Consider the following 21,243-nt stretch of genomic DNA (forward strand, 5'->3'; position numbering starts at 1 on the left):
AGATTTGATCGGAAGCAGAATGACAGTTGTAAAGAGTAGGCACCACTTGCACTGCTTGTTTGTAAACAAATGAATGTTTTGATTCGCAATTTATTGTAAAAAGACGTGAATTCTGTTATGAGAACACCTGGACCAGGTAAACTGTTAGTCTAGTTGGTCTGTTGTATCGAGTAGTTCCATTGGTACTTTTTGGAGAATGAGTGTGTCAAACTCACTTTAAGAACAGGCAAAAGAACAGAATTTAAATAAGAAGCCTCCATGACCTAGTAGTCCAAAATTCAGACGTTCCCTTATGAAATAAGAGGCCAAATGAAAGTTAATGACATTTGTTCGATTTGTTCCTATGCCTGTTCTTGAAGTGCGTTGAAAGAGTCCAACAAGCGATTAGTGACTTGACATGGATGGCCCTTTGAATCCAAAGAACCTACATAAACACTGAAGGCAATGCAAATCTTCAGCGATTCACGAAAAATAGTGAACCAGAGAATTGTTAAATTGGTACGCTTGTGGCGAGAAGGAACATGTGATTGACAGCTGGCACCTATGAGAGAGAATTTAACCAATTTCCTATGAAATTCTCTCGCATGCTTCTCGCATTCTCTCCCATACATGCGTACCTGCTTAACGTTTTCCAAGTTGCTTGAAAATTTTTAATTTAATGGGCCATGCCATGGGTGAATTAGGATTTCAAATAATCGGCTCTGCGAGAGGCGAATCAGGATTCTTTCAATCTCACTAGTAAAATCGCTCCCAGGGTCTAATTAGTTTTTCGTTAAATTTCGTTAAACTTCGCAAAAATTCGTCGAATTTCACTTGTAATGGGCCCTGCCATGGGCGAATCAAGATTTCAATAAATTTAACGAAATTTCGTAAAATTATCAAATAATTGGCACTGATAATGAGGATTTCGTTAAATTTCACTTGTAAAAAGCCCTGCCAGGGCTTTCGTTAAATTTCGTTAAACTTCGCAAAATTTCGTTAAATTTCACTAGCAATGGGCCCTGCCATGGGCGAATCAAGATTTCAATAAATTTAACGAAATTTCGTAAAATTATCAAATAATTGGCACTGATAATGAGGATTTCGTTAAATTTCACTTGTAAAAAGCCCCAGGGCTTTCGTTAAATTTCGTTAAACTTCGCAAAATTTCGTTAAATTTCACTAGCAATGGGCCCTGCCACGGGCGAAGTCGGTGTTCAATAAATTTAGCGAAATTTCGTTAAATTTCTCAAAAATCTAAGTTTCTGGAAAAAAAATTTTTTTTTTGAGATTTTTACAAATGAGCTCCCAAAAAGGCTTCTTTGAACCAGTCCGACGGTAATTATGATGTTCAACAATGAAGTGAACCTGTACTCGAAGTCACGCGGGTTAGTTGCTAGGCTGCATTCTAAAGAGCTTTCGAGAGCTTTAAGCTTCTTTTGTAATCCACCGAAATAGTTCACTTTTCCAATGGAATCCAAAAGAAGCTCAAAGCTTTCGAAAGCTCTCCAACGCACACAAACGATGCGATACGATCATTTGCCTCTGATGTCTGATGTCCACACAAATCTGAACATATTGTTATGCATTCCCCTATCAACTGAACAGATTTAATCCTCTAACGCAGGCTGAACCTATGAGTGACACCATCGAAACGGATGAAATCAAATGCTGCGGTTCCGGATGCAATAACTGTGTGCTTGATGATCGAAAAACTGCCCAAACCACAGATGCATCAAAATCAACCAGAGGAAATATCCTAACCGTCGACGGTAGGAAATACATGGCATTCCGCTTGCAACGGAAATGGCAATGTACGGACAATGTTTGGCGATTCAAATACGTTTACGTGAACGCAGAGGACATGCTTTGCAATTCCTTGGAACTGGTCGTACCACCCGGATGCCATTTAATGATACGCGCAGCAATCGATGACATGAGATCCGGAACGGATCGGCATGATCAAACAACGATCGGAAATTTCGTCAGTCGTCCGTACACACCAATAAACGTTGATGGCAACAACGGTTCGTTTGAAATTCTAGCCAAATTCGAACCGAACGGTTTGATGTCGGAATATTTACGGACGAGTTCGGTCGGTGATGTTGTCGACGTGAAGGGACCGTACGGTGATTTCAAATGGACACCAAATGCTGCCAGACATTTGATTTGTGTGAGTCAAGGTGTGGGAATCGCTCCGCTCTTTGCTGTAGTGTCCAGTATTCTGAGCAATGAGGAGGATGAGACGTGGATCGATTTTCTAGCTTGCTTCCGTAGCATTGAAGACATATTGTTACGCGATGAACTGCACGCCTTTCGGGAGTATTGGAATTTTCAGTCGACAATTTATTTAGCTGATGAGTCGGCCTGCAGCTGTGATACTGACGCTCGGATCAGCAACTGTGTCTGCATCACAGCGAAAAGAAAATACAACGAAATTTTGTGCACGTTTCGGTTGGACGAAACGGAACTAGCCAAATTGTTTATTGGAAAGCGAATAGAAAATTGCTTCGTATTGGTATGTGGTACGGGTCGGTTTATAAATTCGATAAAAATGTCGTTGGAAAAGCTACACATTAAAGACGAAAATTTAATCGTTTTCGATTGAGAAATGAAAAATGAAAATTGTTTCCTTTAGCTCGCCTGGAAACCAGTCCTGAGGGAGGTGCGGGAAAGTATACTCTTCAAAGACTCATTAACTATTTACTACAATTTTTACGTCTGAAAATTTACGTGAAAAAATTGGACAAAAAAAAAAGAAGAAATCCGCTTCCCGTCTCCTACTGATTTTCCGATGCAATAATTCTTCCACAGTTCCACAGATCGAAACAGTGGTGCAAACCCTTCGCTCTCAATTATTGTTGTAAATAGTTGACGATGTGAAAATGGTTATTGTCCCAATTTGAGTGTTTGAAGGGCATACTTTTCCCGTTTTCCCGAATCTCCCCGGTCTTACTGTTGCTTAGTCTTGCCTCTCCTCTCCTCATTAAATCTCTTCGTGGCCTGTTCCAATCCACCTCTAGTTAACTGATTGAAATCGATAATCGATAAGCACGGTTTCGGCGGCACATTCAACGTTTCAGCACCGCTTTTCATGTAATTCGTTGTCGTCGACACAGTGGTATGTATTTTCGGCAACGCCGGTCCCTTGAATTCATTCGAAAAGTCCAAATTGTTGAATTTCGACGACTGTATCGCCAGCAATGAAAACTGGTCGTGACTCATGTTCATGTAAATGTTTCCCGACGACCTTGTGCCGAATCCGTAACCGTACTGTCCATAGCGAACGGGCGAACCATCGTTCGATGTATCGCTGTCGTATCGAATCGACAGATCTGTGTAGCTGATCGGTGCGTTGATACGAGTGGTTTTCGGGCGAACTTTTACCTCTTGCTTGACACGCGATCGACCACGAGGACGATGCGTTTTCGGGCGTCCTTTGCGTGGATGGATTTCGGTCATAAGCGGGATGGCAAGGACATTGGTGAAGCGGTAGTACTCGAAAATTGTGCGGGTTACGTTACGGCCGAATCGCATGTCTAATTCCGTGCCAATGTAAGGAATAAAATCAGCGCAAAATTTGAAGAAAAAAAAAATGAAATTTTGACTGAAATGACTGAACAACAAAAGGATACATCCATCTTCGGTGTACTGGGTCAAGATATCGGTTCCTTTGACGTAGAAGCCACACATCGAAACCTCCAACGTATACGAGTTAACGGTATCGGAAAGTCGTTCACAGCAAAATCTCCTTGCCGAACCTTGCTTACGTTCGTCTGCATTGAACAGCATATTGGGCTGGTTAAAATCGTCACAGTTTGTCGACAGCAATTTCGGGAAAACCAAATGCCTTTCGTAGCGGTACACGTCCTCGTACGTATTACCATAAATGAACGATCCATTCAGCGTGCTGTGCGCATGGAAATCGATGACGAAGTCGATTTGGTAGCACTAGAAGTATATGAGTTCTGTCGCTGGACATTGTCAATCGATAGTCATGCTGAACACTTACATCTGAATTGTCGATCTCTTTCAACAACTCCTTTATGGCTAGAATGGTCGGACTCGAGAATTCGGATGACACATTCCAACAGCGATTCAAATCTTGTCCGACCAAGTTGCACCGGTTATTGCCCAGAAATACACCGTCCGGATTCACCATCGGTATTATTTTGAACACGAAATTCTCGCGCAAAATGCTGGCCATCGGATGATGACTTAGGAGAAATTCCATGAATCCTGTTGAAGATACAAGACGAACTCACTTCGAGACAATGACCAGGTACACAACGACGCGATGTAGTAGGCGATGATTTGTTAACCTTTAAAAGCTCAAAGTTCACAAAAGCCCTTAAAGCCTAACAAAGAATCGCTCCCGTGGAATTATGTTCAGACAACAGATAAAAAGGGTGGCGAGACATTTCAACACGGTCAATATCGTCGGAAACGATATTATCGTCTAGAAAACGACATCATCGTTCAGTAAACGACATCATCGTTCAGGAAACGACATCATCGTTCAGGAAACGACATTATCATTCAGGAAACGACATTATCGTTCAGTGAACGACATCATCGTTCAGGAAACGATATTATCGTTCAGGAAACGACATCATCGTTCAGGAAACGACATTATCGTTCAGGAAACGACATTATCGTTCAGGAAACGACATTATCGTTCAGTGAACGACATCATCGTTCAGGAAACGATATTATCGTTCAGGAAACGACATCATCGTTCAGGAAACGACATTATCATTCAGGAAACGACATTATCGTTCAGGAAACGATATCATTGTTCAGGAAACGATATTATCGTTCAGTGAACGACATCATCGTTCAGGAAACGATATTATCGTTCAGGAAACGACATCATCGTTCAGGAAACGACATTATCGTTCAGGAAACGACATCATCGTTCAGGAAACGACATTATCGTTCAGTAAACGACATTATCGTTCAGTGAACGACATCATCGTTCAGGAAACGATATTATCGTTCAGGAAACGACATCATCGTTCAGGAAACGATAATATCGTTCCTGACAATATTGACCGTTTGGAAATGTCGCCTCTCCATAAAATACCTTGGCACACAAATGATGCTGGACTCTCTCCCGGATGCGTTCGCACAAGAATCACAATTACTCTGATCAAGTTCTTGCTATCAACTTTCAGTGGTTTCTCCACATGGTCCACTGTAACACTATAACGAGGAGCAAGAAAGGAATAACTGCATGAAAAGCGCATCAGCAACCGACTCAATAACTTCCTCAACTTACAGTTCCAACTTTCTTCCTTGCTGAAAAGTGAGAATATTTTCAATACCAACAAGAGACCTCCTATCTGAATCTTCACCTACCAATGTCTTACCGATAACCGTTCGTTCGAAAGTGTTAGGGAAAATGGTTTCTAGAACCCCCAGATAGGATTGAAGCCTCGAAAAACTGTATGGAGGTGCCACAGCGAATTGATAGACTTCGTCCTCCTTTTCAAAAGCAAATGCAAAGCTGAGCACGTAATGGTTTTGATGGACTGGTGAACGATAGTAGAAGACATGTTGTCGTGGTAGACGTTGCCTAGATGGTAGGCGATCGATTAGTAAAAAAAAGATTTTTATTTTTGGATCGATCGAACGAACCACTTCGGGCGTCCAGATGACTTGACCAACGGTGTTAAGCCTTCTTTGAATAAGTTTCGATTTTTGCTGATGTTGACGATGTTAAAGATTACCCGTTGATCTTGCTTCACGTTGTCGACGGTAAAATTGAACCAAAATCTGTATCGTGGATTGCACGTGTCTGGACGGAGAAAAAGGTCGTATTCGAATTCGCCAACCAGATCGGCTCTGCCCAAATTTCCAGTTTCAAATGCCGCGTCAAAGCATAAATGACCTCTCTTTGCTGTGTTTGGAAGGTTAAGGTAGCCTCACAGTCATCCGTTTTGTCTCCGTTTTCATTTCAGTTGTCATTCGGAGTCAAAACGGATGACTGCGAACTCGGACTTAATTTGAGTGCAAAGTACATGAACCGCTGAAGGTAATGAGGGATTCTTTTGAAAAACAGCCGACGGAAATCGGACACATTTTCCAGTGGAAGTTTTTGTGAGTGCCCAGAAAGGTATTCGGCTCTAGAAGCCAAAACCAGCCTCAAAAAATTTCTTCGAATTTTGTGTGGCTAGTTGGTTGTTGGTACATACTTTGGCTGAGCGTAAATTTTATTACCTTTTCCACTATGTCCTGGTGGCCGAATGATGACCCGACTAACATTACCCAATCCTCCTTCTCCATCGCTGTCTTCACTGTCTGCAAACAATGTTTAAAAATGATTCAGAAATCTTTGATTGAACGAAATCGATTCAGATCTCCCCCAAATAAACAACCTTCTTCCGCCCTCTGATACATCGACGTATGCTGCAGCGGATCTACAGGCCTGATCATCATTTTGGTCGAATGGTTTACGAAAACAATTAAAATTAGATTCGACTGACTACAGTCGAGTTCGGAGAGCTCTATTGACTGGATTGTACCGCTTTGGTGAATGGATGCCGAGTGAACATAGTGATTCGGTTTGGTCTACTTCTGAGACATGCAATGACTTTCGAATCCGTGTTTGTACACCTGGATATCAATATGTGTGTCTTATTTACCTTCTTAAAGTTAAATTGCTTCGCACCACCCCTTTCAAACAACTAATTCTGCCAATTCGTTAAACTAACGATATTTTACCAGCAAGGGTTGTGCTCAATGGACTGATTGAGTGTATACAGATTCATCTAACCCTTTGAACTTTAGTCCCGAGTTTGGGGATGTTTCTTTGAGACTCAATGCATCTACAGGATCAGGACCGTTTTCATCTAAATTTCTTTTTGTACAAAATTCGCGACAAAATTATTTAACAAAACGCCCAGCCCTACAAACCAGCCAGCTAGTTATTGAGTGTATTTATACGTAACAAGGTGTTTAAATTGAATAAGAAAGTTATTTCATTTCAACACACCACCTTCTTGTGCACAAAAACCAATTTGTAGCGTGTGTTGAATTCATTTTCATTATGTGAGAAGGTATGCACATAAAGGATGCATTTCCTCTGATTTACGGAAATATTTCTATTTAAAGAAAACCCACACACCTGGAAGTGTTAAAATTAGACTTAAAATTTTGTTCGTTTTTACCTAACATAGTACACAGGTTGTTGTTACACACACACATCGTTTAGCTGCCATTTACGTAACGTTTGGAGGAAAACTTAAATTTTTAATTTACGTGCGTGGAATTGTTGGCTGTTTGGATATATCGGGTTCGGGTATGAATTGCTCTGAGGCTATATTAACCTGTCACATACGGCTATTCATCTGTTATCGATAACGACGACAAAAATAATGACAAGCTCTGGGTAATATGGTCTCTTTTATGGTAAAATGAATGTTAAAAAAATTGAAGTACTAGATTTGAAATCAACAGATTAAAAATACTTTGATTCGATGGAAGTAATAGACCCGATAAAAGTACTAGTCATATGCTTGTCGTCTGTAGCAGGTTAAGCTTCATTTAAACAAGTTTTAACTTGAAGTTTGGTTTGATCATAAATCAGAAAAAAACAAACTAGCGGGAAACAGCTCCCGAAAAAATTCAGTTAAAGTCACGAAAAGTATTGAAAATAAATTCACGAAATTACCGGAAATTCCCGTAAAGTCACGAAAATTCACGGAAAGTAACGAGACTAAAGAAAAAGGCTTCGGAAAGTCGAGGCCCAGAACCGCAAAAAAGTCACAAATTTAACCGGAAAATCTCAAAGTCAACCGGAAATTCAAAAAAATCAAGTAAAGTCACGAAATGTCACGTCACAAAAATCAAGGAAGTACCAGAAGTCCAGGTTCTGAATTAACAGGTTAAGAGAACACCGAGTTGATCACGAAGGCTGTGCTGAGTGCGTTTATTATCAATTTCAGTGTCACCCGCCTTCCTTGTTGTCTTAACCTGTTCTTTCAGACTCTTGAATCAACTTGCAAACAAATTTTTTTTTAGTAATTTGAAGTCGCCATATAAAGTTTCACGAACCTAGGTGGCGCCACAGGAAACTTTTGATGCCACCGCCTTCATAATCAATTCAAAAGTGCCTTAACCTGTTCTTTTGAGTGGAATGGAAACTTAAAGTTTGCACAAGACCACAAAATACGATCCTGCCATAGTATGAAGGTACGAATGAAGTTACGACGAATCCACACAATGCTAATTTGTAGCCTAAATTCGCGCGAAAAAGTGTACGTTTGATGTTAACTTCCCATCCGTGTACTCTCTGGAAAAGGAGGGATCATCGTTTTGTGTCAAGAAGTGTTGGCTTTGAGTAACTATGATAAACGTTTGTGGTGATGTAGCCCACTACGAGAAAATGCAGAATTTGTGCCAATTTTAGTGAACTATTGAGTTTTCTCGTAGGAGGTTTCATCACCACAAACATTTATTACTTTCACCAACGCGCTTCAAGCAAAAGTGCTATTAATGACAGCTGCCAAATAGAGTACTATTTTGTATGTAATTTTGTCCCCACTCTTTGTACAGTGTAAAATTTTGTATGGAACACTGTCAAGTTTCAGTACCCTAATTAAAGCACCACTTTTGCTTGAAGTGCGTTGTTTTCACTCAAAACCAACACATTTTGTCACAAAACGATGTCACACTTTTTCTAGTGGATGAGAAGTTAAGTGTCCATTCCACTCCCAACAAAAAGCGTTCCGTGAGAGAGCCGTGAGAGAGCAAACTGTCAAATAAACAAAGCAAAAATTGAAAAAATTCAATTTTGTCTCTCACACGGAGTACTTTTTTGGTAAGAGGTAACTAAGCATTATCATCGTAAGTATCTCATTTTTAGCCCCGTACGAAGTACGAAGGGGCTTATAGGATTACGATGCCGTGTGTAATTGATGGAATTCGAAGCAGACGGTAAGGGCAAAGTGTTTGCCTATACTCATAGATGACGAATCCGCAATAAAAATTTGGGCCGTCTGTCTGTCACGTCGATATCTTGAGTAAATCAAATCCGATTTCAATTTTTTTTTCCCCTGAAAGATAGTCAAAATAGTGAGGCTAGGGCCACCTAAGTGATTTAAGGTCTTTTGGTGATATTTATGGCAAAATAAACGATGGAAATGTAAATGACACGGCAAATGATAGGTATTGTCAATACCAATCCAGGAAAATCGGGTGAGTGGACCGTGAGTTAGGGCCTTAGAAGTGAAAAGCTACTAGGGCCCTATGTGTATTTTACATAGAACTCAAGTAAATTTAATCCGTTTTTCGTAATTTTTGTTTCATTTGGAAGGTAATCGAACGCCGAATAGAAAGCTGTTGAAAAAAAAATTAAATTTGGGTCCTTGGACTAAGGCCACTACTAGGGCCCTATGTGTATTTTACATTGAACTCGAGTAAATTTCATTCGTTTTTCGTAATTTTTGTGTCATTTGGAAGGTAAACAAAGGCCGAATAGAATGTTGTTGAAAAAAAAAAATTAAATTTGGGTCCTCGGACTAAGGCCGCTACTAGGGCCCTATGCGTATTTTTTACATACAACTCGAGTAAATTTCATCCGTTTTTCGTAATTTTTGTTTCATTTGAAAGATAATCGAACACCGAATAGAATGTTGTTGAAAAAAAAAAAAAATTGGATCCTTGGACTAAGGCCGTTACTAGGGCCCTATGTGTATTTTACATATAACTCGAGCAAATTTCATCCGTTTTTCGTAATTTTTGTTTCATTTGGAAGGTAATCAAAGGCCGAATAGAATGTTGTTGAAAAAAAAAAAAATTGGATCCTTGGACTAAGGCCGTTACTAGGGCCCTATGTGTATTTATACTCAATAAATTAAAATTTTAGGGCTATTTGAAATTTTTGTTTTATTTGAAAGGAACGTCGTACGGGGCTTCGTAATTGCGCTCTGCGCAATTTCTAAGATGTACACATTACATAATAATTTTACTTTAACTACTTTAACCGGCGCATAGGCTTACGGTCAAAGTAGGGTGACAGACGCACTAGGGTCACGTACGCAATAGATATACGGGGTTCAGTCGCAGCAAACGCTCCGACTGATCTGATGGCTCGTTTTCGCACAAATGTAGGCTACAATTTTTGCACTACACCCCATTGAAATCGAGTGCAAGGCATATACAGAACATGTTAATGGTTCAGTAAAGAACATACGATTAAGGGTTATGACTCGTCCCAATGACAAGACCAATTAATTTACATGCGTCGACAACCGTCCTTTTCTTGTTTTAAGCACTACCTACAAGACATGGCTTGGCATAAAATTGAAAAGTTTCGTTTTAGTGTGTTTATTGACCGCGGCTTCGGCTCCAATTAACAAAATTCAGACCAAACTCTCGATTTCATCTTTTTTTCCTAGGTATGTAAATAACTAATTCTTTCCATTCCAGTTGTTGTAAATAACTATTCGCTTAGTCGAGATGATCAAGGAATAAGACACATGGGACCAAATAACAAAAGAACCAAAGTACTTAATATTAACTTAAGTGCGTAAAACGTTATGAAGTAAGAAAAAATATTTCATTAAACTCGTACGTTATGTAAAAGTGCCATCATTCTATGGAGAAGACTTATTTTTCCAACTTATTTCCTGGATTCGGTTAAATCCGGATTATTTGTTGAATAAATCCAAAATGTAGTTAAGAAAGTAAAATGAAAGCATACCATCCCACCATTACTGTACTGCCTTCTTCAAGTACTTCCCTCACAAATGTAAAATCTTTCTGTTTTACTTACCGGACATTTTCCGATTCGGACCATCAAACAGTGGTTCCTAGTGTTTGTCCTTTTTCGGAGTTCTTTTTACGTTTCCATCACCAACAACAACAATTAATTTTTCCGTAAACTATCAGTTACATGTCTCGATAAGGACCGAATCGTCGAATGAATTCAATTTTGAGACGAGCTCATAATGCCTATAGTTCCCGAACCACTATCAAAATGTGACAATGAAACCATCAATTTTACCCACCAATTCAGTTTATTATGTGAAATGTGAAATATCGATTTTTTTCGATGTTCATTTGATGGAATTTTTACGCGCTAGTCGGGGAGAGTCGGGTGCGCATTTCGTCATCCTTACAAAAATGGCAGGCGTACTGTCAACAACTCATTTTGTCACGGTCATGGTCGAAATTAATCCGAATCCATTAAAAAATCCGGTGGAAGTTAGGAAGGGCCAGAGTAATGATTGTCATCCCAAAATTTAGGAACCGAACTCCGAATACTTCACTAATGTCGAACCAGCCTACTCATGTCAAAAACAACCCAAATCCATCGAAAAATCCGATGGAATGTAGGAAGTGCCAGAGAAATAACCTGTCATCCCAAAATTTAGGAACCAGCCTCCGAACACCTCACTCATGGCGAAAACAAACCAAATCCGTTGAAAAATCCGATGGAAGTTAGGATGCCAGATGAATCATTTCTCATCCCAAAACTTTGGAACCAACCTCTAAACAACTCACTTATATCGAAAATAACCAAAATCCATCGAAAAATCTGATGGAAGTTAGGAAGTGCCAGAGGAATCATCTTTCATCCCAAAATTTTGGAACCAACCTTGGAACACCTCACGCATGTCAAAAGCAACCCAAATCCGTCGAAAAATTCGATGGAAGTTAGGTAGTTCCAGAGGAATCATCTCTCATCCCAAAATTTTGGAACCAACCTTGGAACTCCTCACTCGTGTCAAAAGCAACCCAAATCCGTCGAAAAATCCGATGGAAGGTAGGAAGTGCCAGAGGAATCACCTGTCATCCCAAAATGTTGGAACCAACCTTGTAACTCCTTACTCATGTCAAAAACAACCCAAATCCGTCGAAAAATCCGATGGAAGTTAGGAAGTGCCAGATGAATCATCTCTCATCCCAAAATTCTGGAACCAACTTTGGAACTCCTCACTCATGTCAAAAACAACCCAAATCCATCGAAAAATCCGATGGAAGGTAGGAAGTGCCAGAGGAATCACCTGTCATCCCAAAATTCGGGAACCAACCTTGAAACTCCTCACTCATGTCAAAAGTAACCCAAATCCGTCGAAAAATCCGATCGAAGTTAGGAAGTGCCAGAGGAATCATCTGTCATCCCAAAATTTAGGAACCAGCCTTGGAACACCTCACGCATATCAAAAGCAACCCAAATCCGTCGAAAAATCCGATGGAAATTAGGAAGTGCCAGAGGAATCATCTGTCATCCCAAAATTTAGGAACCAACCTTGGAACACCTCACGCATATCAAAAGCAACCCAAATCGATCGAAACATTCGTTGGAAATTAGGAAGTGCCAGAGGAATCATCTGTCATCCTAAAATTTAGGAACCAACCTTTGAACATCGCACTCATGTCGAAAATAATACGTTGGATACTGCTTAGTAATTCGTTCATTCGGAAACAACCTTGTGACAGTCGCAAAGTCACTCGTCTGGCTTTTTGACAAATGTAGTTGAATACCTCGTCTTCGGCTTGGACCTCTTGGATCTCTTACTTCATTCGTTGGAATTGGCTGCATAAAAGAGTACTATCGTGAACTTACTTTATTTTTCCTCTCGTTGTCGATAGCAAGTGGCCCCCGACTAGACGACACAAAAGTGTGCAAGTCGCATAGTAAAATGTTTCGTTTGATCAATAAAACTGGGAACGGACGTTTATCAACCAGTGCATCATTGAAGACCGGGAATAATAACAATAACAACAACACCGCAACACTTTTATTGAATCAACAAAAATTATATATTTCATTATAACAATCCATCAAACTAACACATAAAAATGGCCCTACATAAAGTTGCAGACAAAAATATTAATATTTTTACGCACCGTTCCGTTGTCATCATTTCCAGTGCAGAAGAAATTGAATTTGATTTTCACGCACGCACAAATTTCCTGGCGTCCCTTGCATCAATGAAATGAAATGACACAAGTTTGCTGCATTGTAATGTGCTTACGAAATTAACTTTTTCATCTGATTTCGTTGCAGTATGTCCAGGCATATCTCAATTCTTGGAAGCTCATTTTTTGTTCTAAATTAGTTTTTATTTTCAAAAGCAGCAAATATTCCATCTCTTGGCTGACTTAGTGATTCCAATGATTCGTGACATTTCTTTAACGCTTTGGATTTCCATCCAAGATTCGATGTTGCCATTAAAACTTTCTGTCAACTAAATTATTTCAAGCATCACGCTCATCACCAACGAACGACGTATAGGTAAAGGCGACAGACAGGTCGACAATCTGTTATCGAACCGCGCGAGGACCACAATAATCGATGAGTTGAATAGTTTTATTGCAGCCAGGTTAAAAACGTTAAAACTGATAAAAGAAAAAGGAAAAACGATTTTTTACAACGCTATCGAGAAAATAATCATTTTCTCCTCTCCACCGAATTCTAGAAGGCTTTTGTTGTGAAAAACGTTGTGTTTAACTCGGGAAGAAAAGTTGGAAATTGCATTTTCTCGGGTGACAACACCCTCGAAATGTAATTTTCAACTTTTCTTACCTCGTTGAACAAAAAACTATTGTTTATGTTGAAAATTCGATCCGATGAACTAACAGCCTCACGTCGCACCTGTGGAAGATTCGAATTCGAATTGTGATCCTAGAGAGATCCAAAATCAGTTCCACCAATTCATTTACAAAGTCGCTTAGGTGGGATGATAACGAGGGTTTCTGCATATTTTTGCTAGATTTTAGATCCCCCTCCCGTTCATACAAAGTTGAATACGTATCTGTCTTGGACGGTTAATTTTGGGAACTTTCGCATGCAGACATTGCTTTGCTAAAATCAATCGTCCAAAACAGATACGGAATCGACCAATGAGAGGAGCATTGTAATTTAATGTTGAAACTTCAAACAACATATCACAGTACGTCTTTATTATTGAAACATAAACCTTCTCTAGCTGATCTTCAATCTTCATTCAAACAGAGACTTATAAAACACCAAAGAAAAGTTAAAAAAAAATCATAAATAAAACTCAAATCCGAGTTTTTTGAAATAGGTTCGCGTTTTCTTTTAATTTAAGATCAAAATTATCACCACAGAGGGCACTCAAAACGTTTCACCATCCACAAGTTCATCAGCAGTTCATTGAAAATTGTTGTCATTACACAAACACCATTGCCCACAAAAGCAATGAAAAGAATTTCGAGTAAGAAAGACTCATTATTTAAGAAGATGATTGTTAAGAAAAAACAGTTAGTTGATAAAAGTCGTCCACGCAAAATGGACGAATTTGATGCTGTACAGTGCAATGTGCTTCTTAAATATATTGAACGGTTTGTGATTGTCGGGTTTGACGACCATATCCCAACGTAATTTTTGTTTAAAAAAACGTTAAACCGATGTCGTCTCATTTTTTTAATGTTTTTTACAGCGATTATCAAAAGATCATTAATGATCTTAGAGGCGCCATTCCTGCCAATATTCAAAACACTACGATTGAATTGGGATCCACGTCTCCATTGCTTGGTAATGCAATTTATAACACAGCGTATGCCGCTGGGAAAATGAGTTTGTAAGTAGCTGTTACTGCTTTTAGGCTAACAGAAAATTTGCGCCGAAAATGATTTTGAAATTTTGATTTTCTTTTACAAATCGGTTATAAACTGCTATTTGCTATTTACCTATCCATGTTTCTTGTAAGACTCTCGGTAATAGTACATTACGTGAATGAATGAATGAACGAAGGGGACACAGTGCTTTACGTGCTTCTGCAGAGTTTCTCAATTTATAAATTTATTTTGATCACAGAACGCAAAGCGACCAGCTGCAAACTCTATTGAACGCTATAATGAACCTGTTTGAACAATATCGTCAACCGTCACCCCTTTCCGTTAAAATAGATAGCAGTGCAACATCATCATCACCGTCCAGCCTATCAGAAGCATCGTATCATAAGATAAGATAAGATAATCATTTATTTAGCGACTAGCTATTATAAATACAATTTACAAATTCACAGAAAAAGGACTACAATACAGCACAAGTCATACTTCAAATCAATTTATAACCAACTTTCGTCTCCGAATAAATAAAAATCACAAATTTATGCTGACGTCCTTTAAACAACTTCTCAATTTACTCTTAAAAACTCCACTATTCGCTTCGTTCCTCACTTCACTCGGCAATGAATTGAATTCAATGAGCCCTTTATGGAAAACAGAATTACGTGCCTTCGCGCTCCTTTTGCAAGTGAACCAGAAGTTGCGGTTTGACCTCGTTGGGAAGTGATGGATATCACTGTTGAATGTAACCATATTGCACAGATAATTGGGTAGGACACCAAATTTGAGCTTGTGGATGAATTTCAATGTCGTTTCGTGCACTCTTTGTGAATCAAGCATTGTCCGTGTAGGTGTAAGTTTTTTGCACATTAAGATAGATCTCATTGCACGGTTTTGAAGCACTTGCATCCGGTTGAATGATGTCTCGTCACAAAGGTAAAGTATCGTTGCACAATAATCGACATTAGCCTTGAATGTAAGTCTGTTGTCTATGATCACTCCCAGATATTTGAATTCTTGTACCACTTCGATTACTTCATCATCCACCATGATTGAGTTCATAGCTGTACGTGTCGATGATCCTCTGATCAACATCATTTTCGTCTTGCTGACGTTGAGCTTAAGTTTATTCAGTCGTAACCACTGATTTATTCTTTGTAATTCACTGTTCATCTGATCACGCATCACATCCAAATTCTTGCCGTGAATGTAGATTAGAGTGTCGTCTGCGAACAAGTTTATAAAGGCACTGCGTAGCTGTGATGGCATATCGTTGATGTATAAAATAAACAAAATGGCTCCCAGAACCGATCCTTATGGTACTCCAAGGTCATTTTGCATTTTACTCGAAGTGTAGCCGTTCACTCTGGTTTGTTGACTACGGTCCTTCAGATAACCTTCAAACCATTTGATTACTGAGCGTGAAAAACCGAACGAACTCAATTTAGCAAGCAATCTCTTCCTGTCTATGGTTTCAAATGCACGTTTTAGGTCTAGGAATACCGCCAAAATGTCATCTCCATCCCCTCGTATATCACTCCACTTAGTGAGAACTAAATTCAACGCTGTTTCACATGAATGACACTCACGGTAGCCTGATTGAAATATGGACAAGAGATCGTTTTCCTCAATGTAGGCGATTATCTGATTTTTCACCACAGTCTCAATCAGTTTTTCCAATGTGGGAAGCATATTGATTGGGCGATAGTCTTCTGGATTCTTTGGTCGATTCACTTTGGGAACTGGAGCCACAGTCGCTGTCTTCAAATCATCAGGCATACAGTCTTCAAGCGATTGATTAACAATTCGGCACACTGTTGTGGCAATAATTGGCCATGCATCAATCAAAATACCTGGACTTATATAATCAGTGTCTTTTTTGTTTTTCATCTCCATGAGGCATACTTTTAGGTATTGAATGTCGACTGGTCTGAATTCGAACGTCGCTGTAGCACTAACAAGTGGGGTCTCTGTAGTGCCACTTATGCCGATACTCTTGTTAATGTTGACTATACTGCTTACGTAATATTCGTTCATCTTCTCTGCAATTTCTTCACTATCGTTGATGTTCCTGCCGTTGATGGTTATCTCACTAATCTCTCTATTACCTTTTCCGTTAAGCAGAGATTTCAAAATTTTCCATGTCTCTTTCGAATCGCCTTTTGCATTGTGTAACTTGTTTTCGATGTAATGTCGTTTTTTCTCACGAATAACGGATTGATACTTGTTTCTCGCTAGACGGTATCGAGATTCGGAATTAAACCAGGTGAGTTGTAATGATTACGAACCGAATTGTGAGAATTTATCAAGTTTTTGCCGAAAATGTTCACTTTAAAATGTTTTTTGAATTGAGCCTTATAGAACAGGCCAAATATAACGAAAGCGTTTGCATTTAAATCAAAATGTGCTGTTTTGTAAAACGTTTGGTGATAACTAAATATGTTGAAAATTCTAATGAAATTGTTCATTACATGTTCACATGCATGTAATGACATATTTTCCTAGGGGGGTACGAATAAAATAGCATACATTGGATGCTTGGAAGTAATTAATTAACTCGGGATCAATTTATGACCTCGGGAACTCACTTGTGTGTTTTAAGCAATTCGGTTTGAAAACTGTTATTTTGACTCGGTGAGTCAAAATAACAGTGTTTCTAAACTTTGTTGCTTAAAAACACCCTTGTGAGTTCCACTCGTATCATAAATTGATCCCGAGTTTAATGAGTTACTTCCACCGCACCCAATGTAATCTTCTTTTGGTACGACTTCTTACTAGAGAATTCAAATGTAAAAGAACTTGTAAGTTATGACAACGATCTTGGTAGGAAACATATCGGAAGCCAACCAGTATCCAGCACACATGATCAACAAGGGGATCCGAAAGTTTTTCATTAAGAAAAACAACCGTGACACAACACCGAGCACAGTTAGTTGTTAAGGATCCTGTTACTTACAAAGGTATCAGTTACATTTCATCTTGTTCGGAGAACATTGGTCGTACATTGTGTGGAGGCTTCGATAACGTGAAGGTCGGATACAAACCTTTCAATTTCGTTTCAGATACCAGTCCACGAATAATGATCTGTATGTTGAATAACAACTGATAAACAAATGAAACTAATATTTATGAGAAGCAGAACCAAATTTTTTAATTAAATTTTTTTTTTGATTTATTTTGAAAATGAAATTGTTTTACCTTTCTAAACGAAAAAGATGAAATTTATATGCCAGTATCACATGGAACTTTCACCTGGCTTGAAAGCAATGCCACAAATCGTAAAAAATCCAATTTGAAGTCAAAATGGATGTATTGAAGCCAAATTAAGAATGATGAATTGAGAAACGAATGTTCGTTGGCGGTTGTGGCGTACTTGACAGGCTTAACCGACCAAAAAAAATCTTCCATGATTCATCATCTTCATTTTGCTTCAAAACTTCCATTTTCACTCCAATTCGGACTTTCTACGATGTGTCAAAGTGCCATGGAACACCAGTTTATCATCACAAGCGCGGCTGTCTCTGTAATTCTAAGAAGGGTGGTCCATTTAGGAGACTCACCAAAACTGCTTTCACCTATTCCTATTCGAGCAGAAAGTACTCTAGCGAAAATAGAGTCGGTATACAATACAGAATGAATGTAAGAAAATATTCGAAGCAATCAGTAAGAGCGTATTCATGTGTATGATGCGACAAAATTCACATCTTTCACAGACGGAAAGCATATCAATCATTGTATCGAATACATTATCGAAGAGGGTCTAAAACAACTACCTCTTTTCCACGGTAGATAGCAGGCATTTGAAAGCTGAATCTCTACATTTTTATCAACTCGAAAGTTGTTAGACCGTAAATTCAATCAATTTCATTCTCGTTACCATACTTGGCTATTTCTTGCTTAGACATCGATACACGTACTGGGAACGACATGGAGTCAACGGTCCAAAGCCGGTGTTCCTCTTCGGCAATTTATTCAAATCATTAACGTTACAAGAGCACCACAGCATCGCTCCCATACGATGCAATGGTATGGTACGATACATTTAAAGATGTTCCGTTTATTGGTTTCTACAAGCTGTTCAAGCCGGCGATTTTGATTCGATTTTGATTTCCTGTGTGTTAGACGTGGGAAGGGAATGGGAACACTATATCCGGAGTTTCGGACCAAATGCTGAAGTGGATGCAAAAGACGTAAGTGTGGTTTTATGTCGTAATTTGTGTAAAATGACCGAAAAATCTATTGCCTGTGAATTGCGTCGAATTGTCTTAGTAACTCACAGCACAAAGATTTAGGCGTGTTTCCGTTACACTGTTGAGTCCATGATTCGAAGCACATTTAGCATTGACGGCAGATCCTTTGAGCAACAAGCAACTGCTATCAAAATGAAGGTCACGTTCTTCGTACAGGACATTCTGAAGTATCTTAATGTTGCGTAAGGTAATACGTGTCACATGGGACGTCTCACATTAGCGACTTATAGGAAACGTATGACCCGGTCAGAAAATACCCGTGACAATACCAGCGACGACTCCAATTGTATTACCCTTTGCAGCGGTTTATAAGTGAGTAGATGAGTGAAACCGTTGCCATTGCGATTCATGTTAACAAAAGTTACGTTTCTACAACAAAGAGATCCAAACTACTTTTCCTAACTAGTGTGGAAATATCGCGACTTCGTCGCTCATTTCCTACGTCGTTTAGGAAAAACGTTGTTCCTAACTTATGCTAAAATGGTTTTTTAGCGAATGAGAAGCATTTTAGCATGCGTTCGGAAAATAACTATTCCCAATCCTGATGTATTTGATCCAGAGAGATTTTCTCCTGAACAAAAGCTCCTTTATGCCGTTTGGCGACGGTAAGTACTGGATCCAACAAATATTTTTAATTTATCAATTGATGAAAATGCATGACTAGGGCACAGGATGTGTATCAGCATGGAGTTGGGAATGTTCAATATGAAGATGGAACTGTTTGAGATTATTAGATATTTTCATGTTAAATTGGGTCCGAATGACAAACCATTCGAATTGCATCCGATGTCATTTTCGAATGTTGCGCAGAATGGCGTCAAGATAATTTTAACTCCACGAAAGAGGGACTAATTCAATTTTAAGATGATAATTAAGTGTTTCTTTCTTGCAAACCTTCTTTTAAATTTTGGTGGATAAAAGTTTCTAGATTCTAACGAGTCTGAAAACAGCGGGAAACAGGCAAATACGCCGGACTGGTTTGAGACTCAGCATGTCATTGTTTTGCTTTTCCTGTTTTTCGCCAGCTTGTCCAGCATATCTTTGGATGTTTTCGCAAAAAAAGAGGAAGCGATATGTCAAATGAAAGGTACTGACGAGAAACAAAAAAAAATACATTTTAAAGAAAATCGGGTTGGTACAACTGTAACTATTGGTAAGAATTGCAAGCAAAACTGGATATTTTCCTACGTTTCCTGTTCTCCCGAGCCTCCCAGCGAAATGTAATGCTATAACGGACGTTCCAGAAGGTCCTATGCAACAAATTAAAAGTTTTTTTTAGATGTGAATGTGGCACCACATGGGCAAAAATGACACCGCTAGCCCTAGCTTCCAGACGAGATCCATTTTAAATGCCTTTTTTTACCTATGACCCAACATTGACCTGCATTACAAGTGTCAAGAACATCTGTAGGAGCGTTTAGGAGTTGCTGGATCCCACTTTTCTTAGGAAGTAACTAACGGATGTCCAAATATCAAAATTTGAGGATCATTGGAGACAGAAGGGAATAAAAAAGTTGCTGTAAATACGTTCCTCCTTGGAACACCTAACTCATGTCGAAAATAACCCAAATCGATCGAAATATCCGGTGGAAAATAGGAAGTGCCAGAGGAATCATCTGTCATCCTAAAATTTAGGAACCAACCTTGGAACACCTAACTCATGTCGAAAATAACCCAAATCGATCGAAATATCCGTTGGAAAATAGGAAGTGCCAGAGGAATCTTCTGTCATCCTAAAATTTAGGAACCAACCTTGGAACACCTAACTCATGTCGAAAATAACCCAAATCGATCGAAATATCCGTTGGAAAATAGGAAGTGCCAGAGGAATCATCTGTCATCCCAAAATTTAGGAACCAACCTTGGAACACCTAACTCATGTCGAAAATATCTTAAATCGATCGAAATATCCGTTGGAAAATAGGAAGTGCCAGAGGAATCATCTGTCATCCCAAAATTTAGGAACCAACCTTGGAACACCTAACTCATGTCGAAAATAACCCAAATCGATCGAAATATCCGTTGGAAAATAGGAAGTGCCAGAGGAATCTTCTGTCATCCTAAAATTTTTTAGGAACCAACCTTGGAACACCGAACTCATGTCGAAAATAACCCAAATCGATCGAAATATCCGTTGGAAGGTAGGAAGTGCCAGAGGAATCTTCTGTCATCCTAAAATTTAGGAACCAATCTTTGAACATCGCACTCATGTCGAAAGTAATACATTTGATGCTGCTTAGTAGTTCGTTCATTCGGAAACAACCTTGTGACAGTCCGAAAGTCATTCGTCTGGCTTTTCGAGAAGTGTAGTTGAATACCCTCGTCCTCGGCTTGGATATAAAAACTGAGCACTTCTCGAAAAGACTGCGCTATGAAGATTCTCTTACTTCATTCGTCGAAATTGGCTGCATAAAAGAGTACTATCGTGAACTTACTTTATTTTTCCTCTCGTTGTCGATAGCAAGTG

At 39.1% G+C, this 21,243-nt stretch overlaps 3 protein-coding genes across 3 annotated transcripts; 2 read left to right on the forward strand and 1 right to left on the reverse strand.

Annotated features, from left to right (window-relative positions):
- The first annotated feature begins 34 nt into the window (after window positions 1–34).
- Window positions 35–2,597, forward strand: LOC119075804 (NADH-cytochrome b5 reductase-like). Its single transcript, XM_037182370.1, has 2 exons — window positions 35–136; window positions 1,607–2,597. The coding sequence occupies exon 2, from the start codon at window positions 1,616–1,618 to the stop codon at window positions 2,585–2,587; it is 972 nt and encodes a 323-aa protein (XP_037038265.1). The 5' UTR covers window positions 35–136; window positions 1,607–1,615; the 3' UTR covers window positions 2,588–2,597.
- Window positions 2,502–10,964, reverse strand: LOC119075786 (cytosolic carboxypeptidase 6). The gene is made up of 10 exons (XM_037182348.1): window positions 10,760–10,964; window positions 6,202–6,282; window positions 5,620–5,881; window positions 5,341–5,557; window positions 5,261–5,280; window positions 5,066–5,184; window positions 3,992–4,218; window positions 3,615–3,930; window positions 2,926–3,518; window positions 2,502–2,635 (listed from the first exon to the last, which is right to left on the reverse strand). Exons 1-9 carry the CDS (start codon window positions 10,764–10,766, stop codon window positions 2,932–2,934), a joined length of 1,836 nt encoding a protein of 611 aa, XP_037038243.1. The 5' UTR covers window positions 10,767–10,964; the 3' UTR covers window positions 2,502–2,635; window positions 2,926–2,931.
- Window positions 10,965–14,135: 3,171 nt separating this feature from the next.
- Window positions 14,136–15,453, forward strand: LOC119075817. The gene is made up of 3 exons (XM_037182385.1): window positions 14,136–14,334; window positions 14,397–14,537; window positions 14,774–15,453. The coding sequence occupies exons 1-3, from the start codon at window positions 14,156–14,158 to the stop codon at window positions 14,928–14,930; spliced, it is 477 nt and encodes a 158-aa protein (XP_037038280.1). The 5' UTR covers window positions 14,136–14,155; the 3' UTR covers window positions 14,931–15,453.
- Window positions 15,454–21,243: the final 5,790 nt, after the last annotated feature.

This window comes from Bradysia coprophila, unplaced genomic scaffold (genome assembly GCF_014529535.1).
Source record: "Bradysia coprophila strain Holo2 unplaced genomic scaffold, BU_Bcop_v1 contig_232, whole genome shotgun sequence".
NCBI classification, from domain to species: domain Eukaryota; kingdom Metazoa; phylum Arthropoda; class Insecta; order Diptera; family Sciaridae; genus Bradysia; species Bradysia coprophila.

Coding starts and splice junctions, on each gene's coding strand:
- LOC119075804 (XM_037182370.1), top strand. CDS start 1,616: ATGAGTGACACCATCGAAACGGATGAAATCAAATGCTGCGGTTCCGGA.
- LOC119075786 (XM_037182348.1), bottom strand. Junction 4,219..5,065: donor AGCATCATTTGTGTGCCAAG/GTATTTTATGGA, acceptor TATCTTCAACAG/GATTCATGGAATTTCTCCTA. Junction 3,519..3,614: donor CCAGTACACCGAAGATGGAT/GTATCCTTTTGT, acceptor GCACGGAATTAG/ACATGCGATTCGGCCGTAAC.
- LOC119075817 (XM_037182385.1), top strand. CDS start 14,156: ATGAAAAGAATTTCGAGTAAGAAAGACTCATTATTTAAGAAGATGATT. Junction 14,335..14,396: donor TTTGACGACCATATCCCAAC/GTAATTTTTGTT, acceptor TGTTTTTTACAG/CGATTATCAAAAGATCATTA. Junction 14,538..14,773: donor GCCGCTGGGAAAATGAGTTT/GTAAGTAGCTGT, acceptor TTTTGATCACAG/AACGCAAAGCGACCAGCTGC.